This window comes from Odocoileus virginianus, unplaced genomic scaffold, assembly GCF_023699985.2.
Source record: "Odocoileus virginianus isolate 20LAN1187 ecotype Illinois unplaced genomic scaffold, Ovbor_1.2 Unplaced_Scaffold_37, whole genome shotgun sequence".
Classification (NCBI taxonomy): domain Eukaryota; kingdom Metazoa; phylum Chordata; class Mammalia; order Artiodactyla; family Cervidae; genus Odocoileus; species Odocoileus virginianus.
The window spans coordinates 167,424-193,206 of NW_027224299.1; the positions used below are offsets into that span (position 1 = coordinate 167,424).

At 40.1% G+C, this 25,783-nt stretch overlaps 2 protein-coding genes across 2 annotated transcripts; both read left to right on the forward strand.

Moving 5' to 3' along the window:
- Positions 1 to 18,489: 18,489 nt before the first annotated feature.
- On the forward strand, positions 18,490 to 19,075 carry LOC110144824 (interferon alpha-1-like). The gene has a single exon (XM_070463174.1). It carries the CDS (start codon positions 18,490 to 18,492, stop codon positions 19,057 to 19,059), a length of 570 nt encoding a protein of 189 aa, XP_070319275.1. The 3' UTR covers positions 19,060 to 19,075.
- A 5,698-nt stretch (positions 19,076 to 24,773) lies between these two features.
- LOC139033704 (interferon omega-1-like) lies at positions 24,774 to 25,504 on the forward strand. Its single transcript, XM_070463176.1, has one exon. The coding sequence runs from the start codon at positions 24,839 to 24,841 to the stop codon at positions 25,502 to 25,504; it is 666 nt and encodes a 221-aa protein (XP_070319277.1). The 5' UTR covers positions 24,774 to 24,838.
- Positions 25,505 to 25,783: the final 279 nt, after the last annotated feature.

Below are 25,783 nucleotides of genomic sequence, written 5' to 3' on the forward strand. Positions count from 1 at the left end.
AAAATAAATCTAACCACAACTCTGCATTTCCTTTTTAAGGTCTAATACATAAGGTTTGAATTTTTCCACAATGATTTACAGGACCATAGTTCCCATTTTCTGATGGTCTACAGATAACAGTGGCATAATACTGAACATGGGTTAATTCATACAGTTTCTTTATTCTGTCACCAAAGTGTGCTGACCCCACACACACAGGTGACAATGTGCTTGGAGATGTGCATTCCAGAAGAGTCAGGCACGAATGGTGACTGCCCTCCTGGGAGCAGGGAAGAGGACATCGAGGCAGGATGAGGAGGAAGGAGGCAGCAGGAGCTCAGAGCAGCTGAGGGCCGGGTCTCAGAGCTGATGAAGGGGAGGGACTGGGGGCGGCAGGAAGGTCTACTCTCACACTATCTGGGGCTCCTGAGTGTAGCCACACCAGACGTTCATTTCGTCTTCTAAAACATCAAGACCACTTTAGTAGCAGCCTCAGAGGACATCCTTCACTTCAAATAATACAAAGTTTGCAAATTAGGCTGAGAATGTGGAACATAGTGAATGATAGCAGTGTTTCATATCAACAGAACCAATAGGAACCTCTGGACTCCACCCTCAGTCCAGCCAAGAGAAACTGCCTGCAGGGCTCTTCACACTGTCAAGGGTCTGCATGTTGGATCCCTAAGTGTTAGTTCCAGGAGAGGGGCTGCCTGCAGGACTCTGAAGGGGCCCCCGAGCCCAAGTGTCCTTCGTTTGATCAGTGCCTGGTGCAGTATGGAGAGAAATCCCACAGCACTTTAAGTTCTTTGCAGAGAAACAGATTCTAGGCAGTTGTCTAATAAAACACAACTGCTCTGTTAATAAATGAGACAAAATAAGCAGTTCCTTTCTTCAAGCTCAGTAAGTTTTAGACCACCTCTGATACTACTTTTTAAGATACAGATTGTGTTATACTTCAAAATCATACTGAGAGAAAAAGAAATCAGATTTGTAGTTAAACAAAAAAAAAAAAAAATGACTTTTTTTTAATAAAAAAAAAGATGTGGAGAGAAAGAAAATTGGCTAAAATGCTGTGTTTTGAGGCCCACCAAAACCAAAGTCTAGGAGAGGGGGCTGCCCAAAAGATTGTGAAGGAGCAGATCCCAAGATTCCACGCTTACAGCAGTCCTGGAACATTATGAAAAGAAATCTTGCAGCACTTGAATCCTTTTGCTTGGGGCCAGCATCTTGAAAAATTGTCTTACCAAATAATAGCTGCTCTGTGAAGAGTACAAATGAAGTAAACATTCCCTAACATCATCCTCAGTTGGTCTTAGACCACTTCTGGTGATATTATTTTAAGACATAGATTTTTTTTAATAGTTAAAGACCAGGAGATCGGATATAAAATGTGACAGAGGGGAGGAGGACAAGAAATGGGACATTCTTATACTTTCCCTGCCACCAGGGAAGCTGGCAACAGTCCTTCTAGAGCTATTTCTTGGGTTAGTATTGGGGTAAAGTACGAAAGGACTTCCCTTGAGTATGAAATGTTAAAAGGCACCAAGTCCAAGACATCAAGATAAATAATATTGTAACTCAATATTAAAAAATGAAAGTACCAAAATATTTGCACTAAGCAAAACATCAAAATTTTCAAGAAAGACAAGAAATGCCCTTTCATTTGCAAGACCATGTGTGTCTTACGAAGAAAGTCTTCACATTGCCAATGAAATCTGGGCAATTTTCATTTCACTTACAAAATTCTTCCCAAAGGAAATGAAGAGATCAGACCTGGTAAATGCCCTCAATGCTTTGTACAGGACACTGCCTCTCCTTTCTTTGGTTCCTCTCTCTCTCTCTCTCTCTCTCCCATCCATCTTCCTTTCTTTTTGAATGCACAGCCCTGCATATGGGATGTTAGTTCCCAGCCAGACATCAGATTCGCACCTCCTGCACTGAAAGCACAGTCTTAATCATTGGACCAGGGACATCTGCACTAATTCCTTTTGCTACACTACACTCAAGGTGGAGTGCTGGCAGCGGTGTTTCAGAAACTCGAGTAACATAATAATTATTTAAGACTGTCACAGAGTCACAAGAAATTGTCAAACAAATAAAGAAGTGATCTTGAATATATTAATGAGTTGGCCTCCATTAAAGCCAGTAAAGTAAATCATATTAAATTCTTCTTTCAGTATAAACCATAGCTTAAAAAGAATTTAATAAAATACTAATAAATATTAATATCATTTTAGTACTCATTTTAATATATTGCCTAACATTTAAATATTTCCATAAGATAAATATTTCAATACTCACGTATTTTAATATATATTTAAATGTTTTCATAACATATTTCAAATATAAAAAATTTGAAATATTTAATGAGACAAATATAATTACATTGGGATGACCCAGAGGGATGGGATGGGGAGAGAGGTGAGAGGGGGGTTCAGGATGGGGAACACATGTAAATCCATGGCTGATTCATGTCAATGTATGGCAAAAACCACTACAATATTGTAAAGTAATTAGCCTCCAACTAATAAACATAAACGGAAAAAATACAGTGCCGTGAGTTTTTGAATATTCCTACTTTTCAGTTGTTCAATACTTATTCCCCCACTTCAGGGCCAATTCCTTGAACGACACCCTGAAAGTCCCCCGTCCTCGGGTGGGGACCGCGCCCCGACTCACCCCCAGGGCGTCCCCAACACCGTCCCGTCGTCCCGTCGCCGCCGTCAAGGTCCCCTTTCCGTGAGCGGTCCCTTCATGGCGCCAGAAACCAGCCCAAATCTGTAAAATCGGCCCCAAGTCGCTCTGAGTCTCCGCTTCAAACGCCTCCCTAAACGCGTTTTCTCTGTAAAAGTGGCCTCGCTAAAGTTTCTGTGCGAAAAGAAAGCACAACACTCAGGGGAAAGCAGAAAACGCGAGGTTCCGGGCTTGCCACCACACAAAACGTCTCTGGCGAGGGCTCGGATTGAAGATTTCTGAGTGCACTACTCAAGGAGCACCAACTTGGTCTCTGAGCAGCGACGCCTTTCCGCTGGCTGCCAAACCCACTGAAACGAAGTCTCAGAACTCGGAAACTCACTAATAAAACCTGTAAGAAGACATCCTCCGCCCTCCTGTGAAAGCCCAGAGAGGCGCGCTGTGCCAGGACCGGGAGAAGAAACCTTTCGCTCTTTGATTAGCGGTGTCCGCGCGCCCCCTGGTGGCCTTCCAGTGACTCACAGAAACTCTCTATAGGGAAGTCTCTCAGTCCTGTCAGACTCTTCGTGACCGCAAGGACTATGTAGCCCACCAGGCTCCTCCCTCCGTGTGATTCTCTAGGCAAGAATACTGGAGTGGGTTGCCATTTCCTTCTCCTATGGCCAAGACCTATTTGCTAGCCGCAGGAGTCAGCTAGCATCTGCTCTATCCCGGCTTGTCCCCTTGACAACAAATTCTTCATACATTTCAGACAGATGAAAACGATCCCCTCTCAGTCATGCCTAGAGCACAGACACGACTTCAAGTTTCCTTGGAGAAGAGAGAATATCACCCCAATCCGGATGACTCAGGGTACCTGTTATCACCAACTGATGCACCAGCAGATCTTCAACCTCTTCACCATGGAGAGCAGCTGAGCTGCTTGGAACAGCGCCCTCCTCGACAAACTACTCCAGCCTCGATCAGAGCTTGGAACGGCTGGAGGAAGTGACTCTGGATTGTCCCGATTTGGAATTGCTGTCCGGAAGTATTTCCAAGGAATCCATCTCTACTTGAAGGGAAAGGAATACAGCCCCTGTGCCTAGGAGGTTGTCAGAGTGGAAATTGAAAAGTGCCTTTCCCTCATGTAAGAATCCTCAAGAAAAGTCAACAGATAATTATACTGTGACAATTATACTTGTGACACTCTGCACAATCAGACTGTTGTTTGCTTAAGCCTCCAAAGTGATCATCTGTTTGCTTACAAGCTGAAAAATGTCTGAAATGAAAATCACAATTTTACAAAAATATTTAGACAGAATAACACAATCTCTTTTCTTAAATAAATAATATTATAACATAATTTAGAAGATTTTTGTATGTGTTTTGAGGATATTTGCTGTTTTCAACATATGAAATTTATTTGTTTGGGGAAAAGGTTTTAAGAGAGTACGTTGTTAAAGGTATTTGTCAGTTCACCTAATGCTTAACTTCTTTAACAGGTAAACAGCAAAGTGTCAGGAATTTGATTCTAGTGGACACTTTTCTTTCCTTCTTTGAAGAGCACAATGTGGGACTTCTTGATCAGGTGAATCTTCTAGCTTGCTCTCCTCCAAAGAGTGAGTTGAGAACACTGATGCTGTTGTTTTGAGATTTTTTTTCCATCATCAACCTGTGAGTCCAAATTTGCCTGTAGTACTTGAGTCTATTCTCCTCGAAGGCAATGAAAAAAGTCTGGCGGACCACATGGGATGCTTCCATGGACCAGGACTAGTTGGGGTAATAGCACTTCTTCTCACATTATATGGCCTGGACTTATCCTCATGGGAGTCTCATGGCAAGGAAGTTGGGAAATCATTGAATGATGAAGAGAGGAGAAGACAAGTTCAGTGCACAAGACTATTTTTTCATTTTTGCACTATTTGACCTAATGGAGCTCTGGGTGAGTGTGCAAGGGGAAAACCAATGTTCTTGCTTACACACTTTCTGACAAACTCTTATGTCCACAGTTTCAGCTTGGGGAAGATGACAGAGATGTCACTTAGAGTTCACAGCATCATAGATTATTTGAAAGAAGCATTCAGGTTTACTCCCAAAGGCATAGGCTAATGAGGAAAACATCTACAAGTGTAGACAAAGTGCTTCCTTATTACCTGAGGGAGACAACGAAAGAATGATCAGGCAGCTCCTTGAAAGTACTTGAGAATCACTGAACTAAAGTGGACAGTGGGTCTTCCACTCACCATACCTTCCAAATATTGAAAATGCAAACTTGAAGAAAATGTTTCTGCAAATGATCTTTAAAAATTATCTCACACGTTATTTCATCATATCCTCCCTTGTAGAACCATGAAGAATATTTAAATTATTGTGTTATCACATCATATCTATTAACAGATGTTGCTATTACTGTTTTTCCTATCATTACCATCCTTGTGAATTGATGTTTCATGAATATTGATTGAGCTCAAGAAATGTTACGGCCCAGAAGAAATGTCTAGGAAATGGGGTTGAGGAAGTTGATTTCTCCTTCCAGTTATTTTACCGACTCCTGAAGGTATTCTTAGGATAAAACAGGGCGTGATATATCTTATTGTTCAAGCTTCTTCAACCAAATAGCATAGACTGGGTAGTTTACAAAGACCAGAAATGTATTGTTGCAAGTTAGTTCTCGAGTCTGGATATCTGAGAACTGGATACCAGCTTGGTCCAGTTCTGGTGAGAGCCTGCTTCAGGTCTCACATTGCAGAGTCCGTGTATCATCACAGGGCAGGAGAGGGACTAGTTTATATCCACCTCTTTGATAAGGGCATTATTTCCTTTTGTGAGGTCTCCATTCCGACACTCTAAGCATATCCCAAAAGGTCTATCACCTGATATCATTAGTTTGGGCTTTAGGACTTCAAGATATGAATTTTGTGGGGTCCTAACCATTCAGAACATAAAGGGCTTTAAAGTCTACATGCTTGTAAGAATACAGTCATGCTGAGCAAAAAAAAAAAAAACAAGAAAAAATGAGCAGGTTAGCAGGCAAAAAAAGGAGATCAGGGATTCATATCCAAACTCTAGAATTTCAACCTGTCATAAGGCTTTAATTATTACATGTCAAATGGGGGAAATTATCCCCGAAAATGGAATCAAAAAAACCGATGAAATTTGAATAAATTGGGGTGAAAATGGGTCATTCATCATTCCCTTTTTAGGATTCCCCTGAAGTAAAACGCTTTAAAAGTAGTATATTGCCATGTCGGAAAAAATTTCCCCCAAAAGGGAATTTGGTAAAAAATGCCCGGTTGCTGTAGGGTTTGAGGGACAGGGGGAGTCTGAGTTCAGATACAGTGGGTCTGTTTTATTTACAACCCCGGGTTTTTTCTCTGTCATGGGGCCTCAGGTGGGAAATTTTTGTCCCCCCAGTCGGTTCCAAATCTATGTGGGGCCCAAAGCACGCAAACATGCCCGGCCCCCTCCCCTTTACCAACTCCCAGAGATTGGGTTTAAAAATCAGGGCCATGGATCAGTGATGCCATGCAATTTAAATTTTCCCCCGTGGGCCCCTTCTCCCCCTTTTTTCAATTCCCAGCATCGGGTCTTTTCTAATAAGTTGGGGTCTTTTACATTTAGGTTGGGTAAAAAAATTTGGGGTTTTTTTGCCCTTTTGCATAGTCCTTCCAAAAGAATATTCAGGAAATGATTTTTTTAAAATGGACTGGGTTTTGGGTCTCCTTTCAGTCCAAGGGATTCTCAAGGGGGCTTTTCCAACAAACCCCCGTTCAAAAAAACTCAAAATTTTTTTGGCGCTTCCCATCTTTAAAAGTCCCAATCTCACAAACCCCTTTTTACTACTGGAAAAAAACCCTGGCTTTGGGGCTAAAATGGGGGCCTTTTTTCAGGAAAAAAAATGTCTTGCTTTTTTAGTTTTGCTGGGCTTGGTTTGTTTATAAATTTTTTTTCCCAAAGGGGCAAGTGGGTTTTTTAATTTTCCCGGCTGCATTTTACCCGCAGTGATTTTTGGAGCCCCCAAAAAAATAAGTTTTGTCTCTCTTTCCCCTTGTTTCCCCCCTGTATTTTCTTTTTAAGTATGGGATGGTGCCAGATCTTCGTTTTTTTGAATGTTTTTAAATTTCAAACCACTTTTTCACTCTCCTCTTTCAAATTTTCCCTTTTTTAAAAAAAGTGTTTTCCCTTTTGTTCCTCTTTGCTTTTTGGGCCTTTAAAGGGTGGTTCATTTGCATGTTGAAGGGTTTTTGATTTTTTCTCCCCGGGAATCCCTTTATTCCGCTTGTGGGTTTCCCCACCCCCGGGTTTTCATAATTTTATCTGGATATAATTAAAAAAAGCAAGTGAAGTTTTACAGTTTTTGATGTACCCCTTTTTCCCCGTTTTTTGGAAAAACCCGTCTTTTGTTTCCCTGTTGGGTTCTGACTGTTGCTTTTGACCTGCATACAGATTTCCCCCAGGAGGCACATTTAAAGGGAGCCTTGGGGAAATTTCCCTTTTTCTTGAAAGTTTTTTTTACGGTTTGGGTTTTGTTTTTACACAAAAAGGGTTTTGTGTAGTCAATGAAAAAGTAGATGTTTTCTGGAATCATAAACCCTTTGTTTAGGGCAATCTGGGGGGGAGGGGATCCTCCTGAGTTTTTAAAATAGTTTTGGGCAGAAGGGTTGAAAAAGGGGGTGTTGGGACCCTTTTCTACTTGAATCCCAGAAACCCCCTGGTTTCCTTCAAGGAAAAGGGGACTCCTGGTGGTTTTAGCAAAAAAAATCAGGTTATGACTTTTGGGACCAGGGAGAAATAGAGTGGAAAAAACCAGCCACTGGGCCATTAAAATTCCCGGGGAAAAAGGGCCCAGATGAAGCAAAAAATTTGCTTGGGGCATTTGTAAATGCCTTCCAGTAGTAGGAGGGAAAAAATCTTGAGGGAAAACCCTTTTAGCCCAAAAAGGGCCCTTTTTGAGGACTTCTCTGGTGGTGAGTGAATAAGAATCTTTCCTTTAGGAAAAAAGGTTTGATCCCCCCGGTCCAGGAATGTTTCCCCCTGCCACAGAACAAAAATAAGACAAAGGGACCCAAATGATCCTGAGGGCCCTGCCCCTAGAAACCCCATGCTGGCAGCTGCTGAAGCCTGGGATGCTTTGGGGCCCAAAAAAGACCAAAGGAAGGAAAAACCCGGGAGCTGCAAGGAAAAAAGTGAACCCCACTGGGGCCAAAATAAAAAACAAAAGGAAAAGGGGGCCAAAAGGCCCCAAGGGGGGAAAGGGTGGAAAAACCCCAAAAGGGGTTAAAGGTTTTCCAAAAAAAGGGAATAAATTAAGGGGAAAAAAAAATAAAAAGGCAAAAAACAAAAAAAAAACCCCCAAATTTTTTTTGAAGGGAAATTTAACCCCTTTGGGCCTTGGTTACCCCGAAAGGGATAAAAAACCACAAAAAGAAGGGAAACCAGATTTTTTCCCCGGGCAACCCCCAACCAGAAGGGTGGGGGGTTTTGGCCCCCAAAATTTTCACCCTTAAAAAACTTTTTTTTAAAAATTGAAAAGTTTTTGGAACAAAAAAAGCCCCCCGGGGTTTAAAAAAGGAATAAAAAAATCCAAAAAAATTTTAGAAAAAATCAAAAGGGGGGGTTTTTAAAAGGAAAAACCTGAAAGGGGGCCGAACCCCCCGGGGGGTTAAAATTCCTTCCCCATGGGAAAATTTAAATTCCAAAAAAATTTTGGTTTTTTCCCCCTTTTAAAAAAATTTAAAAATTTTAAAAAAAAGGAAAAAAAAAGGGTTTTTTTCGGGCCTTTTTTTTTGAAAAGAATAGACCCTTTGGGTTGTAACTTGGGAAAATTTTATTTGGGGAAAAAACGGGAAAATTTTAAAGGGGGAATTTAAAAAAAGAGGGGGAGATTCATGTGGATGGTGATTTCCCAAATCATGGGTTGGGTCCCCTGGTGATGAATTTTCCCCCACACATGCAGGGCATCAGTTTTTGAAAAAATGAAAAAAAAGCTTGGGCCTTCAATTTTATTTTATTATTACATTTCAAAATCCAATCAGATACAACAAAATCTGACTCCTTAGTATTTCTTTCTGTCTTTGGCCTTTCTTGTGTATCATACGTAAGAGGAGCATTGAGATTGAGTTTATGGAATATAAGCAAAAATTTTATAACCCAAAGGGCCCTTTGGGGCAACCTAAGGTGAAATTAAAAGGGTTTGTGGAGGACTTTGTCCCCCATCCCTTGGTTGATTTCAAAGTCATATTTTCAGAGGTGGCCTTTCCACACTTATAAGCAACCATTGTCTATCTTGTGTATGTTGGTTACATTTGAAACTCAGTGTGATTTGGGTTCCAGAAATTAAATAAAAATGCAAAATTGTATTTATAAATAAAATACAAAAATATATATTTTTATGTAATTCTACTATAGCTGTTCAACATACTCAAGTGTTAAACAGAAAAAAAGTGCTGATGAATATCTAGCAGGCAGTAAAACTAAAAATTACTTTCTGATATGAAGAAAATTCAATGTTAAATACCTAAACTAAATATTTTAGAACTAGTTTAAGTTATTCAATGATTTGAGCAGCTTTGAATGACTTTTAAGAGTGTCTATACCTTGGTATTGTTATATTTATGTAAGTTCTATTTGAATATGTAATTTGATACATTCCTACTTATATAAGTAAACATATGACATTAAAAGTCACTCAGAATACTTAGTTTATAAAGTTAAATTCAGTAGCTTTCTTAGTTTTGTTCTGGTAGATACACTTTTTGGTTTCCTTTGTTTGCTGGGTCAGTCTATAGTACTTTATTTTTGGTGGACTGTTTTGATTTTGCTTATGGGTGTATATGTACATGCATATATTTGGTCACACTTTTTATTGTTAGAGACCTCTGCATCTACGCTAGGCTTTTGCAGTTCTGCATAGGTATCCTTGTGTTTTTTCTTGTTTTCTTTATTCTTCTTTTGCCCCCCTCTTTTCTATAAGTTTTTTTTAAACATATATTTTTTCTACATTTATTCTTTTGTTTGCCTTTCCTACTGTTCTTTTCCCCTTGCAGTTAATTTTTAATGTATATAAATCTTCTTCATCTACCTCTATTTAACTTTGCATATCTATTCTTTCTTTACTTTTCTTTCTTTCCTTTCCTCTCAACATATTTGTTAGTTTTGTTTTCATTGCTTTATTCCCCACTTGGCACCTTGCTTTAGTTTTGTTTTCCAGTTTGTGCTTTAGTTAGTTTTGTTCTTAACTGGTAAATATAATTTTTTATTTCCTTTGTTCACTGGGTCAATCTATTGTACTTTATTTTTGTTGGACTGTTTTGACTTTGCTCATGGTGTATGTGTATATGTGTATATTCCATTATTTTAATTATTATTTGCCTGATTTTGTAATTGCCATTTGTCTGGGATTCATCTTTGGTTTCTCATTTTTGGATATTTATTTTAATCTCACTTAATGCCATAACAAACCACTTGTGGAATCTTTGTTCCTGACCAGAGATCAAGCCCTGAGCCTTTGGAGTGGGAGCACTGACTCTAAGACCCTCGACCACCAGAGAACTAACCCTCGGGGGCATCAAATAGTGAGAACTCACACAATGAAGCCACTGGAATACAAGACCCAGCATCACCCAACCACCAGTAGCACCCTGTGCAGGATGCCTCATCTAAACAACAAACAAAACAAAAATACAAACCCAGTCATCAGCAGACAGGATTACCACCTCACTCAGCCTTGCCCATCAGAGGAAAAACAAACAAACAAAAACTCAGCACAAATCTCACCCAAACCATTCGACCAAACTTAGGAGGGCAGAAACCAAAAGGAAGAAAGAATTCAACCTTGAAACCTGGGAAAACAAGACCTCAGACAAAATACGTCTTAAAAAAATAGTAATGAAAAGGTGGGAAAACACTACACAAATGAAAGAACCAACTAGAAACATAGAAGTCCAAATATATGAAGAGGAAATAGGCAAACTACCTAAAAAGAATTCAGAATAACGATAGTAAAGATGATCAAAAATCCTGAAAGTGAAATGGGGAGAAAACAAGAATCAATTAACAAAGACCTAGAAGAGTTAAAGAATAAGCATATAGAGACAAATAACACAATTACTGAAATTAAAAATACTCTAGAAGGAACCAATAGCAGAATATCTGAAACAGAAGAATGAATCAGTGAGCTGGAAGATAAAATGGTGGAAATAACTTCTGAAGAGCAGAATAAAGTAAAAGGAATAAAAAGAACTGAGGATTGTCCCAGAGACCTCTGGGACCATACTAAATGCATCAACATTTATAGGGGTCCCAGAAGAAGAAGAGAAAAAGAAAGGGTATGAGAAAATTTTTGAAGAGATTATAGTTGAAAATTTCCCCAACATGGAAAAGGAAATAGTCAATCAAGTCCAAGAGGCACAAAGAGTCCCATACAGGATAAACCCAAGGAGAAACACACCAAGACACATACTAATCAAACTAACAAAGACTAAACACAAAGAAAGAATATTAAAAGCAGCAAGGGAGAAGCAACAAGTAACATACAAGGGAAACCCCATATGCTTAACAGCTGATCTTTCAGCAGAAACTCTGCAGGCCAGAAGGGAATGGCAGGATATATTTAAAGGTACTGAAAGGGAAAAATCTACAACCAAGATTACTGTACCTGGCAAGGATCTCATTCAAAATTGATGGAGAAATAAAAAGCTTTTCAGACAAGCAAAAGTTAAGAGAATTCAATACCACCAAACCAGCTTTACAACAAATGTTAAATGGACTTATATAGTCAAGAAATACAACAGAAGAAAAAGATCTACAAAATCAACCCCAAACAATTAAGAAAATGGCAATAGGAACATATATATCAATAATTACTTTAAATGTAAATGGATTAAATACTCCAACCAAAAGACACAGACTGGCTGAATGGATACAAAAACAAGACCCATATATATGCTGTCTACAAGAACCCACTTCAGACCTCAAGACACATATAGACTGAAAGTGAGAGGATGCAAAAATATATCCCATGCAAATGGGAAGCAAAAGAAAGCTGGAGTAGCAATCCTCATATCAGACAAAATAGACCTTAAAGAAGATTACAAGAGATAAGGAAGGACACTACATAATAATGATCAAGGGATCAATCCAAGAGGAAGACATAACAATTGTAAATATCTATGCACCCAACATAGAGCACCTCAATACATAAGACAAATACTAACAGACATAAAAGGAGAAATTGACAGTAACACAATAATAGTAGGAGACTTTAACACCCCACTCACACCAATGGACAGATCATCAAAACAGAAAATTAATAAGGAAACACAAGTCTTAAATGATACATTAGATGAGATGGATCTCACTGATATCTTCAGGACATTCCATCCAAATGCAGAAGAATACACCTTCTTCTCAAGTGCACATGGAACATTCTCCAGGATAGACCACATCTTGAGTCACAAATCAAACCTCAGTAAATTTAAGAAAATTGAAATTGTATCAAGCATCTTCTCTGACCACAACACTATGAGACTAGATATTAATTACAAGAAAAAATTATAAGAAACACAAACACATGGAAATTATACAACACATTTTTAAATAATCAACAGATTACTGAAGAAATCAAAAGGGAAATAAAAAAGTTTCTAGAAACAAGTAACAATGAAAACACAACTCAAAACCTTTGGGATGCAGCAAAAGCAGTCCAAAAATGGAAGCTTATAGCAATACAATTTTACCTCAAGAAACAAGAAAATAATCGAATAGACAACCTAACTTTACACCTAAAACAGCTGGAAAAAGAAATACAAAAACCCCAAAATTTGTAGTAGGAAAGAAATCATAAAGATCTGAGCAGAAATCAATGAAAAAGAAATGAAAGAAACAATAGTAAAGATTAGTAAAACTAAAAGCTTGTTCTTTGAGAAAATAAACAAAATTGACAAACCTTTAGCCAGACTCATCAAGAAAAAAAGAGAGAAGAATCAAATCAACAAAAGGAGAGGTTACAACAGACAATGCAGAAATACAAAGGATTATAAGAGACTATTATGAACAACTATATGACAATAAAATGGATAACCTGGAAGAAATGGACAGATTCTTAGAAAAGTTCAATCTTCCAAGACTGAACCAGGAAGAAATAGAAATTATGAACAACCCAATTACAAGCACTGAAATTGAAGCTGTGATTTTAAAAAATCCCCCCACCCCACCCCGCCGCCCAAAAATCCCAGGACCAGATGGCTTCACAGGAGAATTCTATCAAACATTTAGAGAAGAGCTAATGCCTAACCTTCTAAAACTCTTTCAAAAAATTGCAGAGGAAGGAACACTTCCAAACTCATTCTATGAGGCCACCATCACCCTGATACCAAAACCAGACAAAGACAACACAAAAAAAGAAAACTACAGGCCAATATCACTGATGAACATAGATGCAAAAATCCTCAACAAAATTTTAGCAAACAGAATTCAGCAACACATCAAAAAGCTCATACACCATGATCAAGTTGGGTTTATTCCAGGAATGCAAGGATTCTTCAATATATGCAAATCAATCAATGTGATATACCATATTAACAAATTGAAAGATAAAAACCATATGATCATCTCAATAGATACAGAAAAAGCCTTTGACAAAATTCAGCACCCATTTATGATTAAACCTCTTCAAAAAATGGGCATAGAAGGAACCTACCTCAACATAGTGAAGGCCATATATGATAAGCCTACAGCAAATATTATTCTCAATGGTGAAAAGCTGAAAGCATTCCCCATAAGATCAGGAACAAGACAAGGGTGTTCACTTTCACCACCATTATTCAACATAGTTCTGGAAGTCCTAGACTACAGCAATCAGAGAAGAAAAGGAAATAAAAGGAATCCAGATTGGAAAACATGAAGTAAAGCTCTCACTATTTGCAGATGACATAGTACTATACATAGAAAACCCTAAAGATAGTATTAGAAAATTACTAGAGCTAATCAGTGAATTTAGCAAGGTTGCAGGATACAAAATCAATACACAGAAATCACTTGCATTTCTATATACTAACAATGAAAAATCAGAAAGAAAAATTAAGGAATCAATCCCATTCACCATTGCAACAAAAAGAATTAAATATCTAGGAATAAACTTACCTAAGGAGACAAAAGAACTGTACACAGAAAATTATAAGACACTGATGAAAGAAATCAAAGATGACATAAACAGATGGAGAGATATTCCATGTTCCTGGGTAGGAAGAATCAATATTGTGAAAATGACTATACTACCAAATGCAATCTACAGATTCAATGCAATCCCTATCAAATTACCAGTGGCATTTTTCACAGAACTAGAACAAAAAATTTCACAATTTTTATGGAAACACAAAGACCCTGAATAGCCAAAGCAGTCTTGAGAAAGAAGAATGGAGCTGGAGGAATCAACCTTCCTGACTTCAGATTACACTATGAAGCTACAGTCATCAAAACAGTATGGTACTGGCACAAAAACAGAAATATAGACCAATGGAACAAGATAGAAAGCCCAGAAATAAACCCACACACCTATGGGTACCTTATTTTTGACAAAGGAGGCAAGAATATACAATGGGGCAAAGACAGCCTCTTCAATAAATGGTGCTGGGAAAACTGGACAGCTACATGTAAAAGAATGAAATTAGAACACTTCCCATACACAAAGATAAACTGAAAATGGATTAAAGACCTAAATATAAGACCAGAAACTATAAAATTCCTAGAGGAAAACATAGGCAGAACACTCGATGACATAAGTCAAAGCAAGATCCTCTATGATCCACTTCCTAGAGTAATGGAAATAAAAACAAAAGTAAACAAGTGGGACCTGATTAAACTTAAAAGCTTTTGTACAGCAAAGGAAATTATAAGCAAGGTGAAAAGACAACCCTCAGAATGAGAGAAAATAATAGCAAATGAAACAACTGACAAAGGATTAATTTCCAAAATATACAAGCAGCTCACACAACTCAATGCCAGAAAAACAAACAACCCAATCAAAAAGTGGGAAAAAGACCTAAACAGACATTTCTCCAAAGAAGATATACAGATGGCTAACACACATGAAAAGAGGCTCAACATTGCTCATTATTAGAGAAGTGCAAATCAAAATCACAATGAGATATCACCTCACACTGGTCAGAATGGCCATCATCAAAAAGTCTACAAACAATAAATGCTGGAGAGGATGTGGAGAAAAGGGAATGCTCTTGCACTGTTGGTGGGAATGTAAATTGATACAGCCACTATGGAAGACAGTATGGAGATTCCTTAAAAACTAGGAATAAAACTACCATATGACCCAGCAATCCCACTCCTAGGCATATACCCTGAGGAAACCAAGGTTGAAAAAGACACATGTATCCCATTGTTCATTGCAGCACTATTTACAATAGCTAGAACATGGAAGCAACCTAGATGTCCATTGATAGATGAATGGATAAAGAAGTTGTGGTACATATACACAATGGAATATTACTCAGCCATAAAAAGGAATGCATTTGAGTCAGTTCTGATGAGGTGGATGAACCTAGAACCTATTATACAGAGTGAAGTGAGTCAGAAAGAGAAAGATAAATATCATATTCTAACACACATATATGGAATCTAGAAAAATGGTACTGAAGAATTTATTTACAGGGCAGCAATGGAGAAACAGACATAGAGAATAGACTTATGGACATGGGGAGAGGGGAGGAGAGGGTGAGATGTATGGAGAGAGTAACATGGAAACTTACATTACCATATGTAAAATAGATAGCCAATGGGAATTTGCTGTATGGCTCAGGAAACTCAAACAGGGGCTCTGTATCAACCTAGAGGGGTGGGATGGGGAGGGAGATGGGAGGGAGGTTCAAAAGGGAGGGGATATATATACACCTATGACTGATGTTGAGGTTTGATAGAAAACAACAAAATTCTGTAAAGCAATTATCCTTCAATAAAAAAAATAAATTTAAAAAGTCAGTAGCTTTTACATTTAAATTATAGCTTAAAATTTTATGTAATTCTTAACTCTACATTGAACACAAAGAGTAAGATTTACACTTCCTTTTTCTATGTACAGAGAAAAGATATCCATATAGTACATAAAAACATACACAGTATATCTGTGCTATCAAAATTTCACAGTGGGGGCACCTAAAAAATATCTAAAAAGGCTCTGTGGGCAGAAGAAAGAAGGGAAATAATGAAAAAAAAAAAGTAGTTGAAGAATTCTGCCCTAGAAAAAGCCTTTGACAAAATTCAACATCCATTTATGATTAAAACTCTCCAGAAAGCAGGAATAGAAGGAACATACCTCAACATAATAAAAGCTATATATGACAAACCCATAGCAAGCATCACCCTTAATGGTGAAAAACTGAAAGCATTTCCCCTGAAATCAGGAACAAGACAAGGGTGCCCACTCTCACCACTACTATTCAACATAGTTTTGGAAGTTTTGGCCACAGCAATCAGGGCAGAAAAAGAAGTAAAAGGAATCCAGATAGGAAAAGAAGAAGTGAAACTCTCTCTGTTTGCAGATGACATGATCCTCTACATAGAAAACCCTAAAGACTCTACCAGAAAATTACTAGAGCTAATCAACGAATACAGTAAAGTTGCAGGATATAAAATTAACACACAGAAATCTCTTGCATTCCTATACACTGAGAAAACAGAAAGAGAAATTAAGGAAACAATACCATTCACCATTGTAACAAAAAGAATAAAATACTTAGGAGTATATCTACCTAAAGAAACAAAAGACCTATACATAGAAAACTATAAAACACTGATGAAAGAAATCAAAGAGGACACAAACAGATGGGGAAATATACCGTGTTCATGGATTGGAAGAATCAATATTGTCAAAATGGCTATACTACCCAAAGCAATCTATAGATTCAATGCAATCCCCATCAAACTACCAACGGTATTTTTCACAGAACTAGAACAAATAATTTCACAATTTGTATGGAAATACAAAAACCTCGAATAGCCAAAGTAATCTTGAGAAAGAAGAATGGAACTGGAGGAATCAACCTGCCTGACTTCAGACTATACTACAAAGCCACAGTCATCAAAACAGTATGGTACTGGCACAAGAAGACAGAAATATAGATCAATGGAACAGAATAGAAAGCCCAGAGATAAATCCACGAACCTATGGTCACCTTATCTTCGACAAAGGAGGCAAGGACATACAATGGAAAAAAGACAACCTCTTTAACAAGTGGTGCTGGGAAAACTGGTCAACCACCTGTAAAAGAATGAAACTAGAACACTTTCTAACACCATACACAAAAATAAACTCAAAATGGATTAAAGATCTAAATGTAAGACCAGAAATTATAAAACTCCTAGAGGAGAACATAGGCAAAACACTCTCCGACATAAATCACAGCAAGATCCTCTATGACCCACATCCCAGAATTTTAGAAACAAAAGCAAAAATAAACGAATGGGACCTAATGAAACTTAAAAGCTTTTGCACAACAAAGGAAACTATAAGCAAGGTGAAAAGACAGCCCTCAGATTGGGAGAAAATAATAGCAAATGAAGCAACAGACAAAGGATTAATCTCAAAAATATACAAGCAACTCCTCCAGCTCAACTCCAGAAAAATAAATGACCCAATCAAAAAATGGGCCAAAGAACTAAACAGACACTTCTCCAAGGAAGACATACAGATGGCAAAAAACACATGAAAAGATGCTCAACATCACTCATTATCAGAGAAATGCAAATCAAAACCACAATGAGGTATCATTACACGCCAGTCAGGATGGCTGCTATCCAAAAGTCTACAAGCAATAAATGCTGGAGAGGGTGTGGAGAAAAGGGAACCCTCCTACACTGTTGGTGGGAATGCAAACTAGTACAGCCACTATGGAAAACAGTGTGGAGATTCTTAAAAAGCTGGAAATAGAACTGCCATATGACCCAGCAATCCCACTTCTGGGCATACACACCGAGGAAACCAGATCTGAAAGAGACACGTGCACCCCAATGTTCATCGCAGGAGTGTTTATAATAGCCAGGACATGGAAGCAACCTATATGCCCATCAGCAGACGAATGGATGAGGAAGCTGTGGTACATATACACCATGGAATATTACTCAGCCATTAAAAAGAATTCATTTGAATCAGTTCTAATGAGATGGGTGAAACTGGAGCCCATTATACAGAGCAAAGTAAGCCAGAAAGATAAAGACCATTACAGTATACTAACACATATATATGGAATTTAGAAAGATGGTAAAACAGAAAAAGAGACTCAGATGTATAGAACAGACTTTTGGACTCTATGGGAGAAGGCGAGGGTGGGATGTTTCAAGAGAACAGCATTGAAACATGTATGTTATCTAGGATGAAACAGATCACCAGCCCAGGTTGGATGCATGAGACAAGTGCTCTGGCCTGGTGCACTGGGAAGACCCAGAGGGATCGGGTGGAGAGGGAAGTGGGAGAGGGGACCGGGATGGGGAATACATGTAAATTCATGGCTAATTCATTTCAATGTATGACAAAAACCACTGCAATGTTGTAAAGTAATTAGCCTCCAACTAATAAAAGTAAATGGAAAATAAAATAAAATTAAATTAAATTAAAAAAAAAAAAGAAAGAAAAATTCTGCCCTAACCCATTTGGAGAGTGCAAAATGAAAAGCAAAAAGAGAAGTGGAAAGTAAGAGGGAACTTTCAGAAAATGGAAACCATGGGCTCCTATTTAACATACAGGCCTGAAGGAAGGTCTTCAGAGAACCTAGAGAGCAGGTTCACAGAGTCACCCACTGCCCCAGGCCAGCAGCATCCGCAAGGTCCCCGATGGCCCCAGCCTGGTCCTTACTCCTGGCCCCGCTGCTGCTCAGCTGCAACGCCATCTGCTCTCTGGGCTGCCACCTGCCTCACACCCACAGCCTGGCCAACAGGAGGGTCCTGATGCTCCTGCGACACCTGAGGAGGGTCTCCCCTTCCTCCTGCCTGCAGGACAGGAATGACTTCGCATTCCCCCAGGAGGCGCTGGGTGGCAGCCAGCTGCAGGAGGCTCAGGCCATCTCTGTGCTCCACGAGGTGACCCAGCACACCTTCCGGCTCCTCAGCACTGAGGGCTCGGCCACTGCATGGGACCAGAGCCTCCTGGACCAGCTCCGCACTGCGCTGCATCAGCAGCTCACTGACCTGCAAGCCTGTCTGAGGCAGGAGCAGGGGCTGCAAGGGGCTCCCCTGCTCAAGGGGGACTCCAGCCTGGCTCTGAGGAAATACTTCCACGGAGTCACTCTCTATCTGCAAGAGAAGGGACACAGCCCTTGTGCCTGGGAGGTTGTCAGAGCAGAAGTCATGAGAGCCTTCTCTTCCTCAACAAACTTGCAGGAGAGATTCCGGAGGAAGGACTGACAGACACCTGGTTCAACACGGAAATGATCCTCACAGACCAACAAGATCACACTGCCTCCTGCGCGGCCGCGTCAAGGACTCTCATTTCTGCTGTCATCCTGCCCTGAATTGATTCAATTTGTCGAATATTTCCTTGAATATTAAGTGCCATCATGTTCTACTCTACAGGCACTTTATTCCTCACAGATGCTGAAGCTGATCTGTCTACTTATTCACTACCTGGACCATTATTTATCTATTTATAAATATTTAAATGATCTTGTTGATACAATATTATGTATGTGTATTTATGTGAAAATGTATATTTTGTATTTAGTCAGTTTATGATTTTTCTTCATTCACTAAATTCTTACTGTAATAAAGTTACTTTGTTTTTTCCCTAAAACAGAAACACCAAGTCTGAATGGCAGCTTGATAAAAAAAAAATGCATTTTATAAAACCTTGACCCCTCTTTAGGATTTGGATGTTAGAAATAAAAAATACACAAGCTCTACCTGTGTTGTTTGTTGCTCTGAGGACCTCGAAGAGTACATAACTACTCCAATACATTTTGTAACTGATTGTTTCAAAAGGAACGTCACCTAAAAACAATGATCAACAAAATCCATGCTTCAGGATTTGATGAACTCTTGGGAAGGGCTTTCTGCCTCTTGTTGGTTGTCGACATTTTTTCCCTGGAAAGTGGTAGAGATGCTTGAAGACATGATAGTCAGTTGGCGAGAGGTCAGGTGACTATCTTATCTTTACACTCAAATATCACAATTATTCACTTCCTCCCAGTGTAGGAATCCTCAGCATGCTCTCCTCATTCACTCTGCATGAAGGCGTCCTCTCCATTCAGACAGCTGTGTCCTTCTCCATTATGGTTTCTGGTTGTCAATTTCCCCTTAAGACTGCAAACCACCAACTAAAAGCAGAACCTGAGTGAAAGTTCTAGATTTGTCAGGCACTCCCCTATGACCTCACCTGCTCTGCCTGCCAAGCACTGCAGGCCCAGCCTCCCAGAGAAACACAGTACATAGAGGGAACCCCCCCCCACCAGTGAACAATGGTGGAGACTCCAGGGGCTCCTCTGAGCGTCTACCTGGGCTCTTCCATGTGGTGATTACACTAGGAGGAGCTTGCCTGGGTCAGGAGTTTCTTTTGCTCAAAAAGCCCAAAGCGCAGGAAACTTGGAGTTGAAAGTCAGCAGCAGTTTGAGAACTTGGAAGGAGAACAGAGAAGTCTAAAGTGTTCCCTGGAACAGCGGCAGGTCCTCAGGACATGGAACAACACAGATGAGCTGCACTCAGGCAAGAGGGTCACTCCTGTCACAGCTTCAGACTCGTTTCCTCCTTGGGACCCAGCAAGGTATCTCAGAGCAGAGCAAGATGTACCTGGCGACAATGCAATCCAAGGAAGTTCTTAAATTCCACCATGATGTCTTTGCAACTTTGAGAGACAAAATCAAACAAGCTTGAATAAAAGAGCCACAGGCAGGCCTTTAGAACATTTATTAACAGTGGGACAGAGCTGTCCCCTCAGGACATATGTCAGGAATGTGCAGACTGGGAGACTGCAATTTCTCAAAGTAAAGAAGATCTTTGTGGAAATTCATGTATTTAATGTAGGCAATTTTGAAGGAGGGCATTGATGGATCAGTCATCTTTCTCCTCTTCCCAGTTGGGACATATAGCACATATAGCTACATGTAAAGTCAGAGGGGCATTTTTTAATATAATTTTATTTATTTACTTATTTTTCTCTGTACTGGGTCTTCGTAGCTGCATGTTCTTTCCTCTAGTTGCCCAAAGTGGGGCTTCTCTCTAGTGGTGGTGCACAGGCTTCTCATTGCAGTAGCTTCTCTCATTGAGGAGCATGGTCTCTAGGGCACTTGGGCTTCAGTAGAGGTGGTCCCAGGGTCTAGAGCACAGGCTCAATAGTTGTGGCTCATGGGCTTCACAGCCTCTAGACCACATGTAGTCCTATGAGTCACCTGCCTTGGCAGGCAGATTCCTTACCACTGAGCCACCAAGGAAGCCCCTCAGAGGGCATTTAAAGTACATTGAGAGGTTTAGAAAACTTCTTGATGATTACAGTCCTGAAACAAGTAGAAAACATTCCTTTATTACTGGTAAACATATCATTTTATTAACAAATTATTTTCTAAATAACTTTTTAATGTCAATTCTATACTATTACTTAATGATGCTTAATAAGTTGATCTAGAAATTTTTAAAAAAGATAATTACACAAGGCATTGAGGCTTACTTCACAATTCAAGCCAGTCTCTCCCTGCTAAGGAGAAAAATCTTCACTGCTCCTATCTAGGAAGCACATGTTTTTCCATCTTTGTCACACACAGACCTCCTCAGCACCCACATCTTGACCAGTAGTTGGAAAATAAGGAGCAGAGGTTCTTCACTGGACTCGACAACAGGATGACCCATTTGGACTGGAAGTGAGAAACGCCGGTGTCTTCCTTTAGAATGAGAACAACAGGTTGTGGGAGTTCATTTTCTTGGGAGGACTTGCTGAGGACTACAGGCTGGAGGTCAGCCTCTCTTCTGCTCTAAGGGATTGCTCCATGGACATAGAGGAGGTCAATATGCATGTGACTGTGGTGAAGGGGTGATGTACTAATAAGCTCAGATCTTGGGAGACTGTGGCTGAGAATCAGGAAGAACAGATGTCTCTCTGAAAGATTTTACAGCTTTTTGACCCATGAGAAGTTGTAAAAATTGGGTTCATAAATTTCCTCTGGAAATTATCTAACTCTCTGCTGATTTGCTGTGTCAGTTTTCCCAGAGCACAGAGTACCTCATTCCTGATCTCCATCCTGAACTCCTCTCAGGGTGTGTTGGAGGTCAGGGACTGCAGTAGGTAGTGACTTCATTCTGCAGAACTTGATGCTGAGAGATGTGTTCATTGTCATCCTGCTCCTGAAGGAGAAACATCAGAGCTCATGTGGCGAGAAACTGTTGGATGCTTTTTCTTTGTATTTAAACTCACAAGAAATGTCAAGAGTTAAAATACATAGAAAAGAGGGCTCACTTCTAGTAGGAATAATAAAGTTATTTCACTATATTTCATTGAAAAAATATTTCATATTTCTTCATTTCACTATATTTCATAAAAGCTTAGACTTCCTTCTGCAAGGCTTGTGTGATTGGACTTCCCCAACCAAGGATTGAAATCAGGTCACAGCAGTGCAAGTGCTGGATCCTAACCACTAAACAATGAGCAATCTATTCCCTATACCCTTCTAACTACTTAATAGTGATTTTGTCTATTTACGATTAGCTCTTAGTTCTGTTGACTTCAGACCATACCCTGTGGCCCTACAAAACAATAGATAGTGACCCTTTGGCATTTGAAATGGATTAAGGGGTCTTTGTCATCTCATTCTCATCAAATCACTTATTTCATTGGTTCCTTAATGTCATGTTGATTTTCACCCTCCCTTTTTTTTTTTCTAATGGGATCATTCAGATAAATCAAAGCCCCCAAGGTTTGCCCTTGAATCTTTGCTATGATTGGAACAGTTCATTTGTCCAGATTTATATTTTTCTCCAGGATTATAAGTAAGTGTGACCTAAGAGTTTGTGAGAGGATTCAGTTAAAATTCTAAAGAACTTGGAAAGTGGCTAGTCCATTAGTAGCAAGCAATAAAATTCAGTGATTATTTTAATATCATAATTACTAGTTCCCTGATTAAGATCAGGGTCTTTTGGAATCATTTAATTCCATTTCCTTTTAGTTTTTCTCAAAGCATCTTCTCATTGCCTGAGTGGATTTGTTACCTAGACAGATGCTCAGGAAGGCTGGTCTCCAAGACACTGCCAGAGAGGATTAGTGCTCTAGCAATTGGCATTCTAGTTGTCCACCTCTTGTTAGGTGGTGGGTTTGACTTCTTCCTTCTCTCCTGAAATTAATCCTACATGGAATAATTGAAAGAAAACTGAGAATAGCTGATCTTCCAAAGCAAAGGGCAGTCAACTGACCCAGGATTTGGCCTTCGTTGAGCTTCTGTCAGAAGCAGCCATGTCCCAGTCTTTGTGTTGTTCACACTGGCCTCATGCTTCCCCTTTGCCACAGCCTCACCCCAGCTGTGCTGCATTGAGTCTGCTAGCTCAGAATACGTCATTGTATCAGGGGAAAACCACTTCCCTTCTTTCAGACATTCAGAATACATTAGTTTTCTCTTTGCCCACAAAACAACTGCAGACTTTTATATTCTAGGAAAGTGTCAAAGGGAAACAACAACAAAAAAAACTAGTCTTAAAATGATAGAGATACAGCCCCTCTGCCTTTCTTTGCTTTATTGTGAATTAGAACCAGAGCAGAAGCAGCAAGAAAAATCCTGACCAACAAGTCACTGAATGAATGTTGAAACTTTAAGTGAAAAATTACACTCAAGTAAAGGAAAGAAGGCTATTTCTCCCTGAATAAGTTGCATGGTTCTCACCATCCTGAATTCTCAGAGGGAGAAAGAAACAGAGGAACAGAGATGCCTGGTGGAATCAACTGCCTGAATGAACAACTGTAACTCACTAGATTCTGTGACATAAGCTTCCAATGAGAGAAAACACCATCACTGAATCTCCTTCTTCCAGCTCAGAAACTCTGAGAAGAACAAGTGTTGAAGAGTTTAAGTAAGAGCTGAATAATAAAAACTATACCTGGCAAAGTAAATATTATTTATCTACTCAAAGTAAAATAACCGCAGTTGGAAACTCCTCCACCACTTGCACAAGCACACGTTTGCTCTCAGCTTCTGAGCACTGCTGACACTTTGGACACCTGGGGAAACAGGTCAGGAGAAAAGAAGGTCCCCACGGAGAACTAGGCTCCTTCACACAACCACTCCAGGGGAGAGGGTGGGCTTTTAGGAAGACAATTTATTTTCCCAACACATCAATAAGCCCTGCACAGAAAGGAGATTCTTGAGTCCTTGGGATGTGGTGAGATTGCCCTCAGGGAGAGAGTCCAGCAGGGGATCAAGGGACTCTGTCACTCCCGAGGACAGGCTGTGGCTCCATGTGATCTCTCCCTTGTGAGTGAGGTGCTGCTGGGGAAATACAAGTATCCTGGAATGAGAGTCTCCTCACCCATGTTCCCTGAGAAGAACCAGGATCCTGGTGGGGGTACTGGCCCAGTCTGTGGAGGACGACAGGTCTCCAGTAAGAAACTGGTGGAAAGAAAGGGTGATGTCTGTAATAGACCTGCCCTCGTGGTTCCCTGAAGGGCAGGGATCTGCAGGAACGTGTTCCAGAAGGAAGAGAAATGCGGGAGGAGTACATGGGCTGATACTAATCAGCCTCCTCTCTAAATCAAACACTAAAGAAAACCCATCCTTTGTTTGAAAGAGCTTAAGTACCAGAGCGATCTGGTAGAATCCCTTATAAATATGAAAACCATAGAGCCGACAGAGCCTGGCTTCCTATGTCAAGTAGGACAGAAAAAATGGAGGCTAAGATCAAGCCAAACATATGTTCATGGAAGAGAGGAGAGCAACATTTATGCATGAGAGACAAGGCAATAACCTGTGTAAATTCAAATGTACATCGATTCTCACTTAAGACAAAGACCTTTCTAATTTGACTGAGAAATATCCATTTGGATGGGCACATCTGAAGTTACTAGGAGAAGACAGAATTAATAGTCTAGATAGAAAACATTTCTTTGACTGTATTGAAAATACATAACAGAAAACCAAAAAGGGAAGTAAAAGTGTACAGAAACAATTAGAAAATGAAAACTACCATGTTCCCTATTTAATGGCCTTGCTTAGAAAGCATGGCATCAGAGAACCTACCTCAAGGTTCCACCAGACACCATCGCAGTCAGGCCAGCAGCAGCAGCCTCATCTTCCCCATGGCCTTCGTGCTCTCTCTACTGATGGCCCTGGTGCTGGTCAGCTACGGCCCGGGAGGATCCCTGGGCTGTGACCTGTCTCAGAACCACGTGCTGGCTGGCAGGAAGACCCTCAGGCTCCTGGGCCAAATGAGGAGGCTCTCCCCTCGCTTCTGTCTGCAGGACAGAATGGACTTCGCTTTCCCCCAGGAGATGGTGGAGGGCGGCCAGCTGCAGGAGGCCCAGGCCGTCTCTGTGCTCCACGAGGTGCTCCAGCAGACCTTCACCCTCTTCCACACAGAGCGCTCCTCTGCTGCCTGGGACACCACCCTCCTGGAGCAGCTCCGCACTGGACTCCATCAGCAGCTGGACCACCTGGACGCCTGCCTGGGGCAGGTGATGGGAGAGGAAGACTCTGCCCTGGGAAGGATGGGCCCCACGCTGGCCGTGAAGAGGTACTTCCAGGGAATCCATGTCTACCTGCAAGAGAAGGGATACAGCGACTGCGCCTGGGAAATCGTCAGACTGGAAATCATGAGATCCTTCTCTTCATCAACCAGCTTGCAAGAAAAGTTAAGAGTGATGGATGGAGACCAGAACTCACCTTGACATGACTCTCACTGACTAAGATGCCACATCCGCCTTGCACCCTCACCTGTGTTCATTTCAGAAGACTCTGATTTCTGCTTTAGCCACAGTGTTTCTTGAATTCCATCAATAGTACTTTCTAGTAGCAATAAGCAAGGAGATATACAAAGTATTCAGCTGCATGGGAATCAGTCCATAAGTGATGACTGCCCTGATGTTATTTGTCTTTATTTATGTATTTATTTTATTTATTCTTTTATCTGATCATATTTATATTTTCATATAAAAATGGTTGTCTAC